General features: G+C 44.1%; 1 protein-coding gene across 1 annotated transcript in view; it reads left to right on the forward strand.

Annotated features, from left to right (window-relative positions):
* LOC149311597 (F-box DNA helicase 1-like) overlaps positions 1-17,621 on the forward strand; it is a 37,499-nt gene extending 19,878 nt beyond the window's left edge. The window contains exons 14-21 of the mRNA XM_089527449.1: positions 864-963; positions 1,088-1,212; positions 2,449-2,509; positions 6,221-6,415; positions 9,880-10,005; positions 13,857-13,963; positions 14,964-15,095; positions 16,149-17,621. Coding sequence (XP_089383575.1) covers positions 864-963; positions 1,088-1,212; positions 2,449-2,509; positions 6,221-6,415; positions 9,880-10,005; positions 13,857-13,963; positions 14,964-15,095; positions 16,149-16,319 — 1,017 coding nt within the window. The 3' untranslated portion in view covers positions 16,320-17,621. The remainder of the gene's footprint in view (positions 1-863; positions 964-1,087; positions 1,213-2,448; positions 2,510-6,220; positions 6,416-9,879; positions 10,006-13,856; positions 13,964-14,963; positions 15,096-16,148) is intronic.
* Positions 17,622-17,932: the final 311 nt, after the last annotated feature.

Consider the following 17,932-nt stretch of genomic DNA (forward strand, 5'->3'; position numbering starts at 1 on the left):
ACATATAGAGATTATGTACATAGTACAGAGATTGTGGAGAGCCAGCATGATGGAGTGGCTTGAGTTTTAAACTACAACTGTGGAGACCAGGGTTTGACTCTCCACTAGGCCACGAAATGCATTGAGTGACCTTGGGCATGTTACATACTCTCAGCCTCAGAGGAAGGCAATAATAATAGTAATAGTAATAATAATAATAATAATAATAATAATAATAAATTTATTTATATTGCCCCGCCTCCCCCTACGGATCGAGGCGGGGTTACAACCCAGTAAAAACATACAATACAGTCAATAAAATACAGCAATTACAATAAATACATCATATCAGCAATAGTGATATCACTTATGGCAAACCTCCTCTGAACAAATGGCCAAGAAGACCCCAAGAAAGTGACTTGAAGGCACACAACAACAACAAATTGTATGTGGTCCTGGAAATGAGAAGTCAGTCTCCCGCTTTAAGAATTTTAATAGATGTGAAGTCGAAGGCTTTCATGGCCAGCATCCATAGTTTTTTGTGGGTTTTTTTGGGCTATGTGGCCATGTTCTAGAAGAGTTTCTTCCTGACGTTTCACCAGCATTTGTGGCTGGCATCTTCAGAGAATGTTTGCCTGGAAAGGACTTGGGTATATATATTGTGTGTCCTGGAAATTTTAATAGAGTTTAGAAGAGTTACTTACTTAGACTACAGTTCCTGCGATTCCCTAGCCAACAGGGCCAGGAGAATTTGTAATCCTATTTTTTCCCTTCAGGTTCTGGGATCCATAGTTCCTCCCCTTCAAAAGTGATTGAGCTTGCTTTCTCGTGTCTCCCCCGCCCCATCCTTGCCCTAATGTTTCTTGGTTTCTTCACTCTCCCAGAGTTTCCGGTTTGGTGCTGAAATAGCTTATGTTGGTGCTACTATCTTGGATGTCTGCAAGAAAGTTCGGAATAAAATGCTGGTCGGGGGCAGTCAGGAGGGTGAGGAATGCTTTGATGTGTTTGTTTGTTTGTTTATGCATGCACCCATGCCTCTCAAACAAGCTGAACTGGCTCTAGATTCAGTCTGGCAAACGGGGTCAGATGCATTTCTGCTTTTTGGCAGGCGATGTCAGCGGAGTTGGCACAACGGGAAAGGTTGCCCGCTTGTCCAGGAACAACCAGACCGTCTTTGAAGATGCTGTGAATGTTACTGATGGAGAGTCTCTTGCGAAAATACACTTTTTGGGAGTAAGTGTGCTATGCAGGTGCACTGGAGCAGGGGGTTGATGCCTAGCAAGACAAAATTAAGAGAATTCTGGGCCCCAATGCTATGAATAGTGCAAATGGAGAGTGGATCTCAAAGGACTTGCCTTCACTGGCCAGAATACCTTGGACTGTCCCCAGAGTATTCGGCCTCGAATTCCTACCTTTACTTGTGCTCTTGCTGCAGCAATGATGGGCAGCCACCTTCCCATGTGATCCCCATTTATCACCCAGCACTGCCACTGAGGTCACAACGAGGCACCCACCCATGTTATTGACATGGGGCACCTTGTTTTAACTTCGAAGTGACTATCACTGAAGTGACACTACTGGCATCCTGTAGGGAATGCGTGGGAGACAACCACCTGTCATTGCTGCAGAGAGAACCAAAAATCTAGAGCAAAAGGTAAAGTTTTTAGATTTGGATTAAGAGGAGGAAAGGCTGAATCAAGTGTGGACATGAAGACAGTTCACACCTGATTTGGGGTTTTGGCATTACATCATGTAAACAGGATGCAATAAGCCAGGGGAGAATTAGAAGTAATTAACGCATGTACACTAGCCTCAGGGTGCATACCAGAGCTTGGGGCAATTGCTTGTTTGGATTTGTTGTTGTTAACCACCCTCAAGTCAATCTCGACCCATGGCGACCCTGTAGATGAGACATCTCCCAAACTCTATCCACCACTGTTCTAAGTTCTTGCAGATTCATACCCATTACCTCCTTGAGTCCATCCATCTAGTGTGTGCTCTTCCTCTCTTTCTACTTCTGTCCACCTTTCCTAACATTGTATTTTCTTATGAATTCTGCCTTTTTATAATGTGGCCAAAGTACAACAGCCTCAATTTAGTCCTCTTTCCCTCCAAGGAAATTTCAGGCTTGATCTGATCTAGGACCCATTTATTCATTCTTTTTGCTGCCCACGGTATCCTCAGCAATCTTCTCCAGCACCAAACTCCCTGCACCAAACTCCCTGGTCAGTTTGATCTGTGGCCTGGAAGAACCATGGCTTAGGAGATCCAGGCCCATGTCCTCACTGAAGCTCATGGGTTGGCTGCGGACTAGTTGCTCTCTTTCTCAGCCTGGTTTAGAGGATGTTGAGGAATGGAGGGGTATAGCAAACTGCTGGTGCTCTGTGTCGCCTGCTAGTGGCAAAGAGTTCTGCAACACATATATGCACACAGATGTCTTATTCCATTTTCTCTCTCTCTCACTCTTAGGGGCTTAGTGCTTTTGGCCTTGAGAAGATTCATGATGTCTGGAAACTCTTTCACCCAGAATGTGAGTAGCCAAGGTGGTGTCATCCCCATGCAGCATTTTTGCAGCCAGACACTTCCCTTTATGGGTCTCCTAGCAGAATGAGGGGGAGCCCAGAGCCATTGCACCCAGTTGTGATATTTCAAAGTCATTAGCCTCAGACCTAAACATCCTGCAGTTACTCATTTTAATAAATTGCAAGGTCAGTGGGTGACTTTGCAGGTCTGTAGCCAAACTGCAGATATCGAGAAAGGAGGGGGTGTATCTGCCTCTTTGTAGCAGAAATCGAATCCCAAGGTGTGAAGTTGAAGGCTTTCACAGCCGGCATCCATAATTTTTTGTAGCTTTTGGGGGGTATTAGGCCATGTTCTAGAAGAATTTTTTCCAGACGTTTCACCAGCAGCTGTGGCTGGCTTCTTCAGGGAATGTTGGCCTGGAAGAGAGTGGGGTATATATACTGTTGGTTGATGGGAAGCAATTTGCATGTGTATTATTGAATGACAAGGTCTCAGGGTGTCTCTTTAATTAATGATCCATTGTTTGCTGGGAAATCTTCCTCACTCACCCTGAGTGGTTTTCATTTCATTTGCAACAGGAAAATCTGCGGGCAGAGGTAATTTGCACCTCCCTTTTGTCATGGACGGATCATTTCCTGGTTAAGGTTGGACTAAAGGCCACCATTCATAACCCCCCCCCTCCTGGGGGGTGGACCTATTAGAATGGTCCTCCCTCGAAGGCTAATGGAACCCAAAAGGTTCCAGGAAGCCCTCGAGGGTGCAATGGCTGGTAATGTTGGCAAATCTGTCGAAGCCTTGGTGTCCACCTGGAACAACGATCTCACAAAGGCTATCGACACAATCGCTCCCAAGCGTCCTTTTCAGCCCGCTTCGAATAGAAATCCTTGGTATACTGAAGATCTTAGAAGGATGAAGCAGGCTGTACAACGACTAGAGCGCCGCTGGCGAAAGACTCGATCCCTATCTGACAAGACACGTCATAGGACTTCACTTAAAGCCTATCGAGTGGCAATAAATGCAGCAAAGAAATCTTTCTTTTCTGCATCTATTGCGTCTGTGAAGTCTCGTCCAGCAGAGCTTTTCAAGGTGGTTAGGAAGTTAATTCAGACTCCTTCCACTTTGAATCCGTTATTACAACCTACAGAGGCCTGCTGTGATATTTTCAATGATTACTTCACAGATAAAATCTCTCGGATAAGGGCCGACTTAGACGCCTGCCTTAACACAGAAACGTCTAGAGAGGTGTCCAGCGACTCTGTTAATGAGATTCATTTGGATCAGTTTCAGTCTCTGAGTACAGATGACGTAGACAAACTGCTTGCTAAGGTCAAAAAGACCACCTGCCCTTCATGGCTGGCCATCCAGGGAGGGGAGGCAACTATGAATTTGTTAAGATCTATAATTAATGCCTCCCTCAGGGAAGGTGGTTTTCCAGCCAGTTTAAAACTGGCTGTGGTTAAACCTATTCTTAAAACGCCTTCCCTTGATCTCCTGGAGAAATCTAACTATCAGCCGGTATCTCTCCTTCCGTTTTTGGGCAAGGTGATCGAGAGGGCAGTTGCCAAGCAACTCCAAGCAGTCTTGGATGACACCGATTATCTTGATCCATTTCAAACTGGCTTCAGGTCGGGATATGGAGTCGAGACTGCCATGATCGCCTTGGTCGATGATCTCCATCTGTGCATCAACAGGGGAAATGTGGCCCTGTTGGTGCTCTTGGACCTCTCAGCGGCCTTTGATACCATAGACCATGGTATCCTTCTGGAATACTTGAGAGGGTTAGGAATCGGGGGCACTGCTTTGCAGTGGTTCCGGTCCTATCTCTCGGGTAGGTTCCAGATGGTGTCGCTTGGGGACAGTTGTTCGGCCAAGAGGGAGCTCAAATCGGGCGTCCCTCAAGGCGCTATACTGTCTCCAATGCAATTTCAACATTTACATGAAGCCACTGGGTGAGATCATCCAGAGACATAGGATGGGGTGTTATCAATATGCTGATGACACCCAAATTTGCTTCTCCATGTCTCGGACTGCTTCGGTGACCAAGGATGGCATCGCCCCTCTGAATGACTGTCTGAGGTCAGTAATGGATTGGATGAGGGAAAATAGACTTAAACTGAATCCAAATAAAACGGAGGTACTCACTATAGGCAATCCTAATCCGGGAATGGTGATAAACTCTCCAGTTCTGGATGGGTTCACACTTCTCCTAAAGGACTGTGTTTGTAGCTTGGGGGTACTCCTGGACTCGTCACTTCAGCTGTCATCTCAGGTGGATGCGACAGCCAGGAGTGCCTGTTATCAGCTTCGGCTGATACACCAGCTACGACCCTTCCTGGAACGGGAAAACCTAGAAACAGTTGTGCATTCATTGGTAACCTCGTCTCGATTTCTGCAATGCGCTCTACATGGGGCAACCCTCACGCCTCATTTGGAAGCTGCAACTGGTCCAAAATATGGCAGCCAGATTGGTTACAGGGAGTTCAAAATATTATCCTATTACACTTGTCTTAAAATCCCTACACTGGCTGCCTATTAGCTTCCGGGCACAGTATAAGGTGTTGGTCATTACCTGTAAAGCCCTGCATGGCTTGGGTCCAGCTTACCTGAGGGAACGCCTCCTCCCATACAATCCTTCCCGCACTCTCAGGTCCTCTGGGAAGAATCTCTTGCAGTCTAAGAAAACCAGACTGGTAACAACTTCCCAGAGGACGTTTTCTGTTGCCGCTCCAGAAGTCTGGAATGACCTGCCGGAGGAGATCCGCCATATAACATCTTTGGAGGCCTTTAAGAAGGCAATAAAAATGGATCTCTTCCGGCAGGCATTCCCTAATTGACCTCCTTGGAATGTTCACTCTCCTGTTGGGAATTGTTGTTTTTAATGGTATTTTAAGGTGGGAGGGAGATAGGGAATTGGATTTTATATGTTTTGCTATGTTTTTTACTTGTGGTTTTTTGTGTTTATTTTTATTGTTCTTATGTTTGTTGTTACCCGCCTTGATCCAATACAGGGAGAGGCGGGATACAAATAAATAAATAAATTATTATTATTATTATTATTATTATTATTATTATTATTATTTCCTGGGTCTTGATTTTGGTGGTTTTCAGGACTGGTAGCCAAACTTCATTTACTTTAAGGGTTTCTTCTAACTGTTGGCATGGTCCAGAATTTCAGTGTTTCCTAATAACATTTTATGCCCAGGATGTTTATAATGTGTTCTGCTACTGCTGATTTTTCTGGCTGACCCAGTCTGCAGTGTCTCCCATGTTCCTTAACTGGACCATGCCAACAACTATCAGGTCAGCATGCACAGGGAATCCATTGAAAACACCTGGACAACTTCAACAGGAAAGAATAAACCTTTAATGTAATCAAAGGGTTTCTTTTGCCCAGGATGGCCCTAGCTCCCAACAGCTCCACCTCTCTCCCCTGTGAGAATTGGCAGCATTCAGGGCAACTCTTGGAACCAGAAATAATATCGTCACTTCTAGTCATGCCAGGAGTGACCTCATGGCTTGCATGAAGGAATGTCCCTCTGCCTCTTCTGCCCACCTCTGAACCTCTGAACCGCCAACCAGTTTGCCAGGAGCCTCTTCTCGCTAGGTGCACATGTGTAAAAGCTGCCTGAGGGAAGGGAGGGTTGTGACATAAGGCTACTGTCTTGATTTGTGAAACTTAGTTCTGCCCTTGCTTTGTTCCCTGTCTAAATCTTCCCAGTGAAGCTCGAGGTGAGGGATTCTTTTCTCAAAAATTGGGTCGGGAAGGGCTTCTTCAGCCTCAAGGACTATGCAGTCAAGGCAGAAGACAAACAGATGGAGAGGAGGATCGCCATTGTGGAGAAATACAGAGACCAAATTCCGGAGCTGTTGGAGAGGATAACCCAGCATCATGTGCTCAGTCCAGAGACAGCAGGTAATGGGAACATTAGACCTCTCCCCCAACCCCCAATTAAAAAAACAACCCATAAAATTTATTAAAAGAGCCTTCTTACACCTTGCAGAAGCCGTAGGATGCAATTTTGCAATGTATTAGGGGCTCCTGGGCTGTTTTAAATACAGGAGAGGCCTTTTTTCAATCAACAATCAATCAGTCAATCAATCACTGAACAACTTCCTAGTGGAAACAGTGCCTTTCCCGGTCTGAAAATAGGGCATGGAAGGGGCCAACCTATACTCTCTGACTGTCCCAATTTGGCAGGGATAGGTCCAGTTAACACTCTGTCATCCCACTTTTTCAGCTCACGTGACCATCCCCCCAAAATGCATATTCTCTGTAGACATTTCTAGGTCCTTCAGTGGTCAACATCCAGCCCAGGTATACCATAGAATCATGCTGGAGGACCTAGAAATGCCTAGAGGCATGTTCTCTCTAGACATTTCTAAAGCCTCTATTATGATTCTATGGTATACTTGGGCCAGAAGCTCAAGACAGCTTTCATTTCATTTTTTTTAAAACAAGGTTTGCTACTGTCTGTGAATTCTCCTGTCTGCAGTAGGCCCGGGAACATATTCCTTGTTGACCCATTGAACTTTTTAAATGCCCTAGTTTCTCCCTCCTTCACCACCTTTGTCTTTGGTTGACTTCAGCAAGGAGAGAAGAGAGGTGAAATCTATCCCTTCCCAGTAGGCAAAGGCAAACTGCTACAACCCCTCTTACCTTGTCTACTCTTCCTCACAAATAATGTTTGCCATATTGACTACACTCTGATCATGCTTGGCCACATGTGTCTCCATTTTCACCTGTGAAATGTTGGAGGGTATGCTGTCCAAACAAAAACACAGCCAAATTTCCCCCTGTGCATGTGGGGTTTTGTGTATGTATATGTGTGTGTGTACACAAAACAAAAATGGTAGGGTGTTGCAGGTCCTCAAAAATGACCTTGGGGGTCACATGCTACCTATGTTTTCCCCAGTTCTATCCCTAGTTCTAAATGGAGATGCTGGGGATTGGACCTGGCATCTTCCACATGAAAAGCACTTGCTCTCTCCATTGAACTATCGATAGTCCACACAGGCTCTTGTCCCCTGCTTTTCTCACTTCAGTGCTGATCATAGAATCATAAGTTTGAAGAGACTCCAAGGGCCATCAAATCCAACCCCCTTCTGCCCTGCAGGAATACACAATCAAAATATCCCCAATAGATGGCCATCCAGCCTCTATTTAAAAACTTTCAAAGGAGACTCCAGTACACTCCGAAGCAACATTCTACTGCTAAACAGCTCTTATCATCAGAAAGTCCTTCCTAATGTTTAGGTGGAATCTCTTTCCCTGTAGTTTGAATCCATTGCTCTGTGTCCTATTCTCTGGCACTCTTGTGCTTGAGCAGAGATTGAGGGGCAGGTAAACTGCTGCCTATCAAATAAATAATAAATAAATAAAATAAAATATCAAAGCCCCTGATTTCAGGGCAACCCCCAACTGAGGTACCCCCAGGTTTAGCCAAATGCAAGCTTTCAGTTGTGAGACTGCCTCTCCTGTCAGGCCCTAGCAAGCATAGCCAAAGCAGAGGAATGCTGGGAGTTGCAGTTCCATACCATCTAGAGGGACCATATTTCATATGTAAACCAGAAGCTATTGCATACTGTAATGAGAAACAGCTCCAAACAAGATAGATAGCAACTTTTTTCCTTTGTCACATTAAGTATTTTGATATTGACTTGCATGGTTCCCTGCATTTACTAGTGCAGTTGATTCTTTTTAAGGTTTAGGAGAACTGCTTTGCAAGTCTTGTTTCCCCATTATCTAGAAATCTCAGTTTTGTTCACAGGTATCTGCTAAATACATTACTTGGGTCAACATAGGTTTGTTTGCTCAAAATTTTAAAGCACTCGTGTGGTGTGAGTCATGTGTGAAATTCATCTCATGTACAAACTTACTAGGTGACCTGAACTAATATCTCACCTCTCCTTGCAGAAAGATTGAGGGGGTAAAAGCCTGAGGTGGCAAAGTGGGCTGTACCACTTCAAGCTGTAGGTTTAGGAATAGAAATTTTGAAGACTCCCCATATTTTTTTAAAGCTAAGAAAAGGAAGACAGGGAAGGGTTTTGGCAGCACCTTTATGTGTAACTGATTCATTTTAGCATAAGCTGTTATGGATTTCAACCTGCTTCTTCAGGTGCATTGATGAAGCTGATATCAAACTACAGGTCTTGATAAGATTAGTAGATGTCTACTTAGGGTTGCCATACTGAAAACTAGAAAGGGCTCTTGTCCTTTCAGTGGTTGTGTAGAAGAGGTTGTTTCTGCAGGTATTGTTTGTTAAACAACCAGCTAGCAAGCAACCCCTCTTGACATTCCTTTTTCTGCACAACCACGGAAGGTATAGGAGGCCTCCCCAGTTTTCAATTCTATTTCCGCTCCATCCAACAAACCTTGTTACAGATTGAGTATTCCTTATCCGAAATACTTGAAACAAGAAGTGTTCTGTATTTTGGAATTTTTGGGTTGTTGTTTTTTTTTTTAATATCTGTAATGCATAATGCTGGAGTGACACTGAGAATCTGAAATGGTGGAAGGTGTGGATTCCTGCCATTTCACAGATCCCCACACCTCTCTCCAGCCGTGTCTCCCCAGCTCATCTCTCTTCAACCATGTCTCCAGCTGTGTAATGCAGTACAGAAATGTACAATGTTTACTCAACCTGTAGTATATCTGCCTGCCTGCCCTAGTTAATATTAGTACAACTGCATTAATTCTTCATGTAAGACGTTGTTAGAAAAGGTACATCTCCAAAAGCCTTTAGTGCAGAGGTAGGCAACTCTCAAAGGATACTGGCCTCCCAAGGTAAAATAAGAAAGCTGTAATATCCCCACAGTTTTTTAAAAAATATTCCTTCTGCAAGGGTTTATAGGGATATTTTTGCTCCTTCTCCAGGAGAGACCTTTTTTTCATCACAAGAATTGACTGGGGATTCACTTCTCATTCTTAAAAAAGGTATTTCCTAGGTCTAAATGAGGGGGGGGGGGGAATAAGTGGTGAAATTGCCCCCATGTACCCTGGAGGGTGTATGAAAGTATTTGAGGACTGAGAAAACAATTTAAGAATTTTTTCTTTTGATCTCTGGGTGGCCACATGTGGCTTATGGGCTACATTTTGCCCACATCCCTGCTTTAGTAATACAGTCTGCATGTGCTGCTGCTTCTCCCCACCTGCTATATTAAGGTGGCAATAATTCTGTCCTGCCTTGCTGAGCCCGTTTCCCATGATTCCTAGGATCATTTATAACCGATAGGATCATTTGGTCCTCCAGATGATGTTGGACTGCAACTCCCATCATCCCTAATGTATACAGCCAATAGTAGCAGTGATGAGAGGTCTATGAACTGCTTTGAAATGCACTCTTGAAAATGCCCCCTGCTCTCCTTTGTGTGCTACAGATTACGTCCTGGGAACCGTCCATAAGGCCAAAGGCTTGGAGTTCGACATCGTCCAAGTGGCGAATGACTTTGTGAATGTCCCTGTTCCACGGCATAATCTCTCGAGGCTGCCCATGTTTCGTATTGGTAAGAAAAAATTCCCATCCTCATTGTATCCATTGCTAGAGATTTTGCGTTGATCCTTTTTGTGAGTGGGGCCTCTGTTACAAGCAGATGGGTTATGGAGTCCTTGTTGGCTTCATGGCCAAATGTTAACCACTGGCTCAACACTCAACACTCAACAATGGTTAGTTTGTATTAGTAACATTGAAATTTTTTGAATTCGCCTTAGCAAATTGCGGAAAAGGAGGAAGGCTGAGATTAGACTGGAAGAGTGAATTTTGTTCTTCCGTTTTACTGTAATTTTTATTCCACTTCGTACCATCATATTCAAACAAAAATCAAATTGTAAAATCTTACAAAGCATACAAGTGTCAATAATCATAATTGTACAGCTTATCTGAAATGTTTCTTTAACATTCCAATCAAGATTATATAGACTCTTCTTTGTACCGCTGCCTGGTTAAATCAATCATTTGTTTGTTCTTCCTCTAGTCCTGCCAGTTCTTCAGCTTTTACCCAAATAGAACTTTATGTAGCATCCATATTTCTCCTTATTGTCTATAATTTAACCTAAATTCTGTTTGCTGACTTTTAACAAAGGATGGAGGAGTGACCCTTGTACTCTTTAATTTTTTTCCCCTCTTTGCTTTGGCATTATATAACCCTCAGGAATCCACTTTTCATTGGCATGGAGAAGATGCAACCCAACCCAGGTGCCCCATATAGCCAGCAATAAGGATTTTGATTGTCATTTTAACAGTTTCTCATTGGCTATTGGCTGGATCCTGTCGGCAAAAGGGCTGGAATGCTTCTCCGCTATGTACCATCAGTTGCCACATTTACCACCAGTAAAGCTTATCTTTACAGCAGTAACACGTACCGGTGTTTGGCACCGAACAACGTCTTGGGGAGGCCTGGAACAGCACACCATTCCAGAAGAGAACATCCTTAGAGCCACACAGTTCCCTTCTTACCTTGCCACAAGAAAGTGCTACAATGGCATTTGTACTAAGACCCAACCAGGGAGAACTTGCACCTTCCCTTCCTTCTTTGGAGCAAACTTTCAATGGAGCTTTGCTTTCAAGCCCAGAAGTGTGCTACCAGGGTGGCCTTTGTTAGAAAAGGCAAAGGTTGTCAGGTGTATACTTGCAAAGCTTGACAATTTTTGCTTTTGGGGGACTATGTTTCCCAGCATGCCTCATCCATCATAGCCATGGTGGCTGAAGGGTTTGTGGGGTTGCCGTCAACCCCTCAACCAGGTTTCAGAAGTTTCTAGTAAAGGTTGGTCAGCTAGAATTGTCTGCCCACTACATCACAAAAGTATACACATTGCTTTTCCAGATTACGTATCAGCACAGGGAACTGTCTCATCTTGAGTCAGATCTTTGGTCTAGCTAGCCTAGAACTATCAACGTGGGGCTTGTTTACACAATTAAAATACTCTTCTTTTGAATCAAATAGATTTTGTGATCTGGCCACACTGAATTTGGAGGAAATCAGCCTTTTTTGGGTGAGAAGCTCCTGAAAAACTCAGTAAACTCTGCTGAAAAAGGATTAATGGTTTTTACCACAGTATCTGCAGGGATGCACATTGTCAAATGTGCTTCTGTCCATCGGCTTTGCATGGATTCGTATGATTGTGCATTTTTGGCTGAGGGAGTGCATATAGATGCAAATTTGTGCAAGACAGTGAAGACAGTTAAACATCATTGTGAGTGTACAAAAATCTGCAGCAATTTGCATCACACAATTAAGTGTAGACTAGCCTTGGACTGGCAGCAACAGCAGCTCTCTAGTGTTTGAGGCTAGAGTTTTTTCTTTGCCTTACCTTATATTCCACGGTGGTCTCCTAAGCTTCTCAAATCAGATGACATTCAGTATGTTCTGGGTGCTACGATGATCTTGATGGTGTATGGCACAATCTGTGCTTCATGGATCATAAAAAATACAGCAACTGCCTCCTTATCTATAGGCCATAAAAGTATTCAGTGGCTCATTTTACCTTGAGCAATAGCAGTACCAGGTTTCTAGCTTCTCTGTTCCGGGCACATAGCACTGTTTTTCAATGATTTACATTTTGCCGCTGGGTTATGATGAACAAAGGTCCCTCTGCCATCTGGTCAGCAATGTATTAGTACTCCAACGGCCGATAATAAAGATTGGTCTGCACACAACAGATTGTAATAACATGGTAGGAGGTTTCATCTATTGCTATCTGCTATCCTAGTTTTAGAAAGGGACCACAGCTAGAGGTTATCCCTGCGTTCAAAAAGTATGACCTACTGTCACTGGAGTGCCAGCGTGGCATACTGCTTTGAGTGTTGGACTACAGCTCAGGAGGCCAGGGTGCGAACCTCTACTCAATTATGAAACTCACTGAGTGACAAAGGCAGATGCTCTCACCCTTCAGAAAGCCCTGTGATGTGTTCACCTTAGGGTTGCCATAAGTCAGAAACGAGTTGAGGGCACACCACAACAACAAACACTAAGGCAGGGGTGGGAATTGTGTGGATCATGGGCCATATGTGGCCTTTGCAAGGTACCATGCAACCCTTGGACCTCCACAGCCTTCCAACATGGCTTAAAACAGCCTGCGGTGGTGTCATTTTGCCTGAAAGGGAGCCCTGGTGGCACAATGGTTAAATGCTGGTACTGCAGCTCCAAGGTTGTGAGTTCGATCCCGAGGCTCCAAGGTTGGCTCAGCCTTCCATCCTGTTGTAGGTTGGTATAATGAGTACCCGGGTTGTTGGGGACAATTGGCTTAGATTATAAACTGCTTAGAGAGTGTTGAGGTCACTATTAAGTGGTATAGAAATTAAGTCCGCCTTACTCCTGGTTATGTCTTTCTTTGGTCATTGCTGAGGTTTGTACTCTTCAATGACCAAAGCCCATCATTCTTGGACTTGCTGTTTAGCCCCTGTGCTCCCTCATGGCCAATCTGGGGGAGAGCGGTGGGGACTTGGAAAAGCATCTGGCTGTATTCCTGTAGCCAGATGCAAAAAGATGACTATCTATTGAGACCTCGGAAGGACCATGGTGAAGCTCAGTGGATGATTTCATCAGTCCGGGTCTGGTTATGGGAACATAGCCAGACACTTACCATCTCTCCCACACACTCTACCAACCACTGAATGACAGATGGTGGGGAAAGTGGTTAAATGGTGAGTGTGGGGAGGGGAGTGAGAGGAGAGATGTAACATAATTTCACTTGTGGAACTATTCCGATATGCTCTGCCATACATGAAGTTATCCAAAGTGTCTAAATGTGACTGGAAGTAACTCCCAGCTGCCTAAAATGTCACTGCCACCCCTATCTTTGTGGCCCATCAGTGGGAAAGACCTCTGTATTGAGATCTTTGAGAATCTGCCAGCAAGAGTATTTAGTACTGGTCAGTACTGGTCATCAGCCTAAATGTAATGTTGTTACTCACTAAAATAGACCAGTGGAATGGCAAGTTAGAACTTCTGTAAATCCCATTGCTTCAATGGGTTTACTTCAGTTGGGGTAACAGTTGGACTGAGACCACAGCTGCTGATGCAGGGATAGAAGAGACATTTTGGGGTCTGTGTTTCCGTGTATATGCCCCATATCACATCTCCTGAAACTAAAGTACTTCTTGGCTTTGGAAATCATAGAAACATAGAGCTGGAAGGGAACACATGGGTCATCCAGTTCAACCCCCTGCCATGCAGGAATATGCCACTAAAGAACTACTAAAAGATGGCCAATGAACCTCTGTTTAAAGATCTCCAAAGAAGGGGGATTCATCATCCTTGGAGGCAGTCTATTCCACTCCCAAACAACCAAACCACCTTTTCCCTCCAACTTCTGATCTCTCTCCTCCTCTTTTGCTTTTTCGCCCTGCTCCTTCTAGATGCTGTCCCTGATGATGAATGGAACCTACTGTATGTCGCTGTCACCCGTGCCAAAAAGCAGCTCATCCTGCCCAAATTTCTAACCCATCTCTTGACAATGGCTGGAGTGAGTTCAAGCTTTCCCTTACAGGGTTGTTGGTTGGAGGCAAGAGACACTTGGAGGAGCTGGACCTCCCATCCAAGTGTGCTCATTAAAGTGGAAGGCAGTGGGAAAAGAGGAAGACCATGTTATAGGTGGATTATCTCCATCAAGGGAGCCATGGCCTTGAGTTGGCAAGACATGTACACCAGGTTGTGAGTGCCAGTGGAAATATAAATATTTCAGATGTTTATAACAAGGGTACTCTCCTGGTAGATGAATATGGAGATCTGAGAATGGATAGAATAATTTTGGGCATCTGCTTTTAGGGTAATCCCAGTTTTAAGATGTAAGCCTGAGGGCAGGGAACCATCTAATTAAAAAGATTGTATGTACAACGCTGTGTACATTTACAGCGCTTTATAAATAAAGGTTAATAATAAGAGCCTGGCTTACACTGAGTCAGATCACTGATTGACCTAACTCAATAATGTCAGACCTTATGGGTAGCTGTGGCTGTATCTTTAGGGAGGATTCTTTTTTAATACTACCATGAAATTCCTGGTATTATTACTATTAAAGTGATCTCCCATCCAAGTACCAAGTCTTCAATCCTGCTTAGCCTCTGAAATGAGACCAGATCAAGACAGTGTGTTCAAGTCTGCACATTAACCAAAGCCAAGTAAAAGCAGCCCTTGTTTTTTGTATACAGTATTTATTTTATTTTATTTTGACACAATCTGCTCTAAAAGCATGATCGAAGCACAGTGTCTGAAACACGGAAGAACCCCCAGTGTGACTGCCTGTGCAAGGATCAACTTTCCCCAACCCATAGTTCTCCAGATATGATGGACTACATCCCCCATCATCCCCACAGGCTGGGACATCTGGAAGTTGGGAAGACCATATTGGGTTGTCAGTGTGTGGACTGTCAGGTGTTCCAGACATCTTACCCCGCAAACAGGTTTTTTGTCAAAGGTGTCTTGCCTAGTTCCACGTTAACCATTTATCTTCTCTTCCACTCCAGGAGTACTATTTACGGCCCGAGTTAACAAGCGATGTCTGCAAAGTTGGGCAGATCATGTGCTCAGTGCAGGGTTGCTCTAACACCATACCTCCTGAATCGTTCTTAACCATGAAGAAAATGCCTTTTGTTTATGTACGTATTCCTTTTACTTCACTTGAGCACTGGGCGCTATTTGCAGATAAATCAGGATTTCTCTTTCCTCTCCAAGAGAGAGTGAGAATGGACCCTGGAGTCTCAGAAGTTACTCACTCCAAATCTATTTATGTAGTCCTGGGAGACCATGTTGGAAATGGGAATATCAGAGTCCCTCAGATGTTCTGACGTAGGTTTAGAAAAAATGCTTTGAGTACTTTTAGCATGTTAATACTGGATGATGGGATGTGCTGTAATGGGTTATTGATGATGTAGGCTGCCTACATTAATTGAACTGGTTAAGGAGCAGTTGCGTGGGGAGGAGAGATTGTGCTGGGAGCTTTAAGGCCAGTCTTGAGAGAATGGCTGGTACGGAGTTGGAAGGGAATGATACCCTGGGAATGATGAAATGTGAGGGTGTTTAGTTCTAAGGGTAAATGGGGTGCAAGCCTTCCCAAAGTTTGAACTGTTAGGTGCTTTTTATTATACTGTATTATTATACATTTGGCCTTCCACATCCACAGATTCTGTGTCTAACCATACACGGATTGAAAATATTTTTTGAATGAATGAATGAATATTTTTTTTAAAAATATATAAATTCCTAAAAGCAAACCTTAATTCTGCCCATTTTATATAACAGGCATCATTTTACTATGCCATTGTATTTGATAGGACTTGAGTATCTACAGATATTGGTATCCAAAGAAAGGTCTTGAATCCAAACCCCAGCAGATACCAAGGGCCCTAACATGAGTCCTAATAACATGAGTCTGCTGTGATCATCTTTGGTTTCAGAATAAAGTGTTTATGTTTTAGTACTGAATCTTGGATTTCTGACCTGATCCTGTACATAACAGGGACTAACTATGTGTTCCTGTGCACAATATGATGTGATCCTGTACATAATGGACTAAAAGGCCTGGCCCTTCCCACCCCAGCACCAAACAGATGGGGAGGGGGGAGTTAATCTGCGGAGCCTTGCCAACAATTAGTAACAATTATTATTGTTCTACATAACCTTATCTTTGTTCTATTTTTTTTCCTTAACAGAGCGATGGCACCAGAGAACCCGAGGGCATCCTTTGCCCCGCCTGCGTGGAGATTCGCCTGGGACCCCTGGCATGGTTGACCGTTTCCCCCGAAGTGGTGCAAGCCATGGGACCCACGGAAGAAGTCTTTGAGGTTCCACAAAGGATGCAGTTCCTCTTGGAGTGGTTTTGAATGAGAGGAAGACCCACCAGGAGTGGTTCTGACTAGAAATGAGGGATGTTTTTCAAAGCAATTTTTAAAAAGAAACAAATTACAAGAAAACATGTTGAGAACATATTTTTGTAAAAACAAACAAACAAACAAACAAACCACCTTTCTTCTGGAGAACATTGTTACTGTGATCTAGGAAAAGAGAACAGCCAGAGAAGAGCCTTCTGCAGAAAATTCTTCCTGGATTGGCAAGATTGGCAGACCTTTTTGCAGTGTATCAGGGACAGAAAAGTGTAGTTTCCCCCCCCCCCCCCGCCCTTTTCACAAAATCAGACAGAAAGCACTCCATTAGGACTTCGTTTACATCTGAAGAACTAATTTTGGAGTGGCCGGATTTCCTTCCACAATCCCCTGTGAGCTGGATTCCTTACCCACCAACCCTTTTGCCCATAGGACACAACACTCCCTGGTGTCACTGGCTCCCCGTCCAATGGTTGGACTGGAATTTTTCCTGGCTTTGGCAGGGTAATAAATCCAAATACATTCCACTGACATTTTGGGATCTAGCAGAATTGAATTTAACAACACCTGAAACGCCAGCCTGGTGTGCTTTGCCCTCACTGTGGGGGAAAGGAAGAAGAGAATGCAAATCCCCAGATATGGAAATCTTCCCCTGTTTTACCTCGCCCTTAGATTAGGGCGAGCCTTCAGGTAAGGATGACTCCACTGCAGGGAGGAGAGTTGCCCTCAGGGATGTCAAATCTAAGGGGCCAGGTCAGCCCACGAACCTCTGGTTCCCTGCTCCAGATTTTCCCATCCAGTGTGCCTCTTGTACCCCATCCATAGGTAGAACTGGATGGAGATAGGATTGAAGCAGAAGCAAAGACCAACCTGCTGCTCAGCTCCAATTGTAAGTTCAGGTGATGAAGGCAGGCAGGATCCATGGGGACAAAGAAGAATGGCTGTTGTTCCGAGTTCCTCATCTGGCTCATTGTAGAGAATTGCTTGCTCAAGTCATTTCACAAGAGTGTACTGCTGCTTTTGCAGCTTCCTGCGAATGTTAGACATCTGGAAGGGACTTTGGAAGAAAGACCTATTTAAAATAAAAAGCTGGCCAGCTCCTGCTCAGAGATGTGGCTCTGGGAGATTAGATAGGCCAGCCATCTTGACATTAGGACATTGCTCTCCAGAGTGATTCTGCGGGTCCACAATGTTTACCTATGGATTACCCTTATTTGAAGAATGGCTGGGGCAATGGGGTGCTTGCACAACCTTTTATGACAATATTAGTTTCCAGATGTGGTCCTTAGCGTCCCCCCCCCCGACCCCCCCCCCCAGAAAAAGCAGTATTTAGAGGGCAGCAGCACACTGATAAACCCATGATGTAGCCTTGTTTTGCTTCATTCTCCCCTGAAATGTTAAAACTGGGGAAACATTACTATGAGGGACTACAGTTCCCAGAACTGGTCAAGCCATCTGGAGATGCTGGGAGTGGTAGTCTGGAGATTCTGTTGGGTTCCTGTGCTGGGAATACAATAGTGTTTTACTAAATCTTTTCAAACTTTATTTTCATTTGGGACTTGCATTACTAAACACTTGTCAGAACAAAAAAAGTATTACCTTTGCATTTAAAT

This window comes from Sceloporus occidentalis, unplaced genomic scaffold (assembly GCF_023333645.1).
Source record: "Sceloporus occidentalis isolate IW3139 unplaced genomic scaffold, rSceOcc1.0.p SCAF_5, whole genome shotgun sequence".
NCBI classification, from domain to species: Eukaryota; Metazoa; Chordata; class Lepidosauria; order Squamata; family Phrynosomatidae; genus Sceloporus; species Sceloporus occidentalis.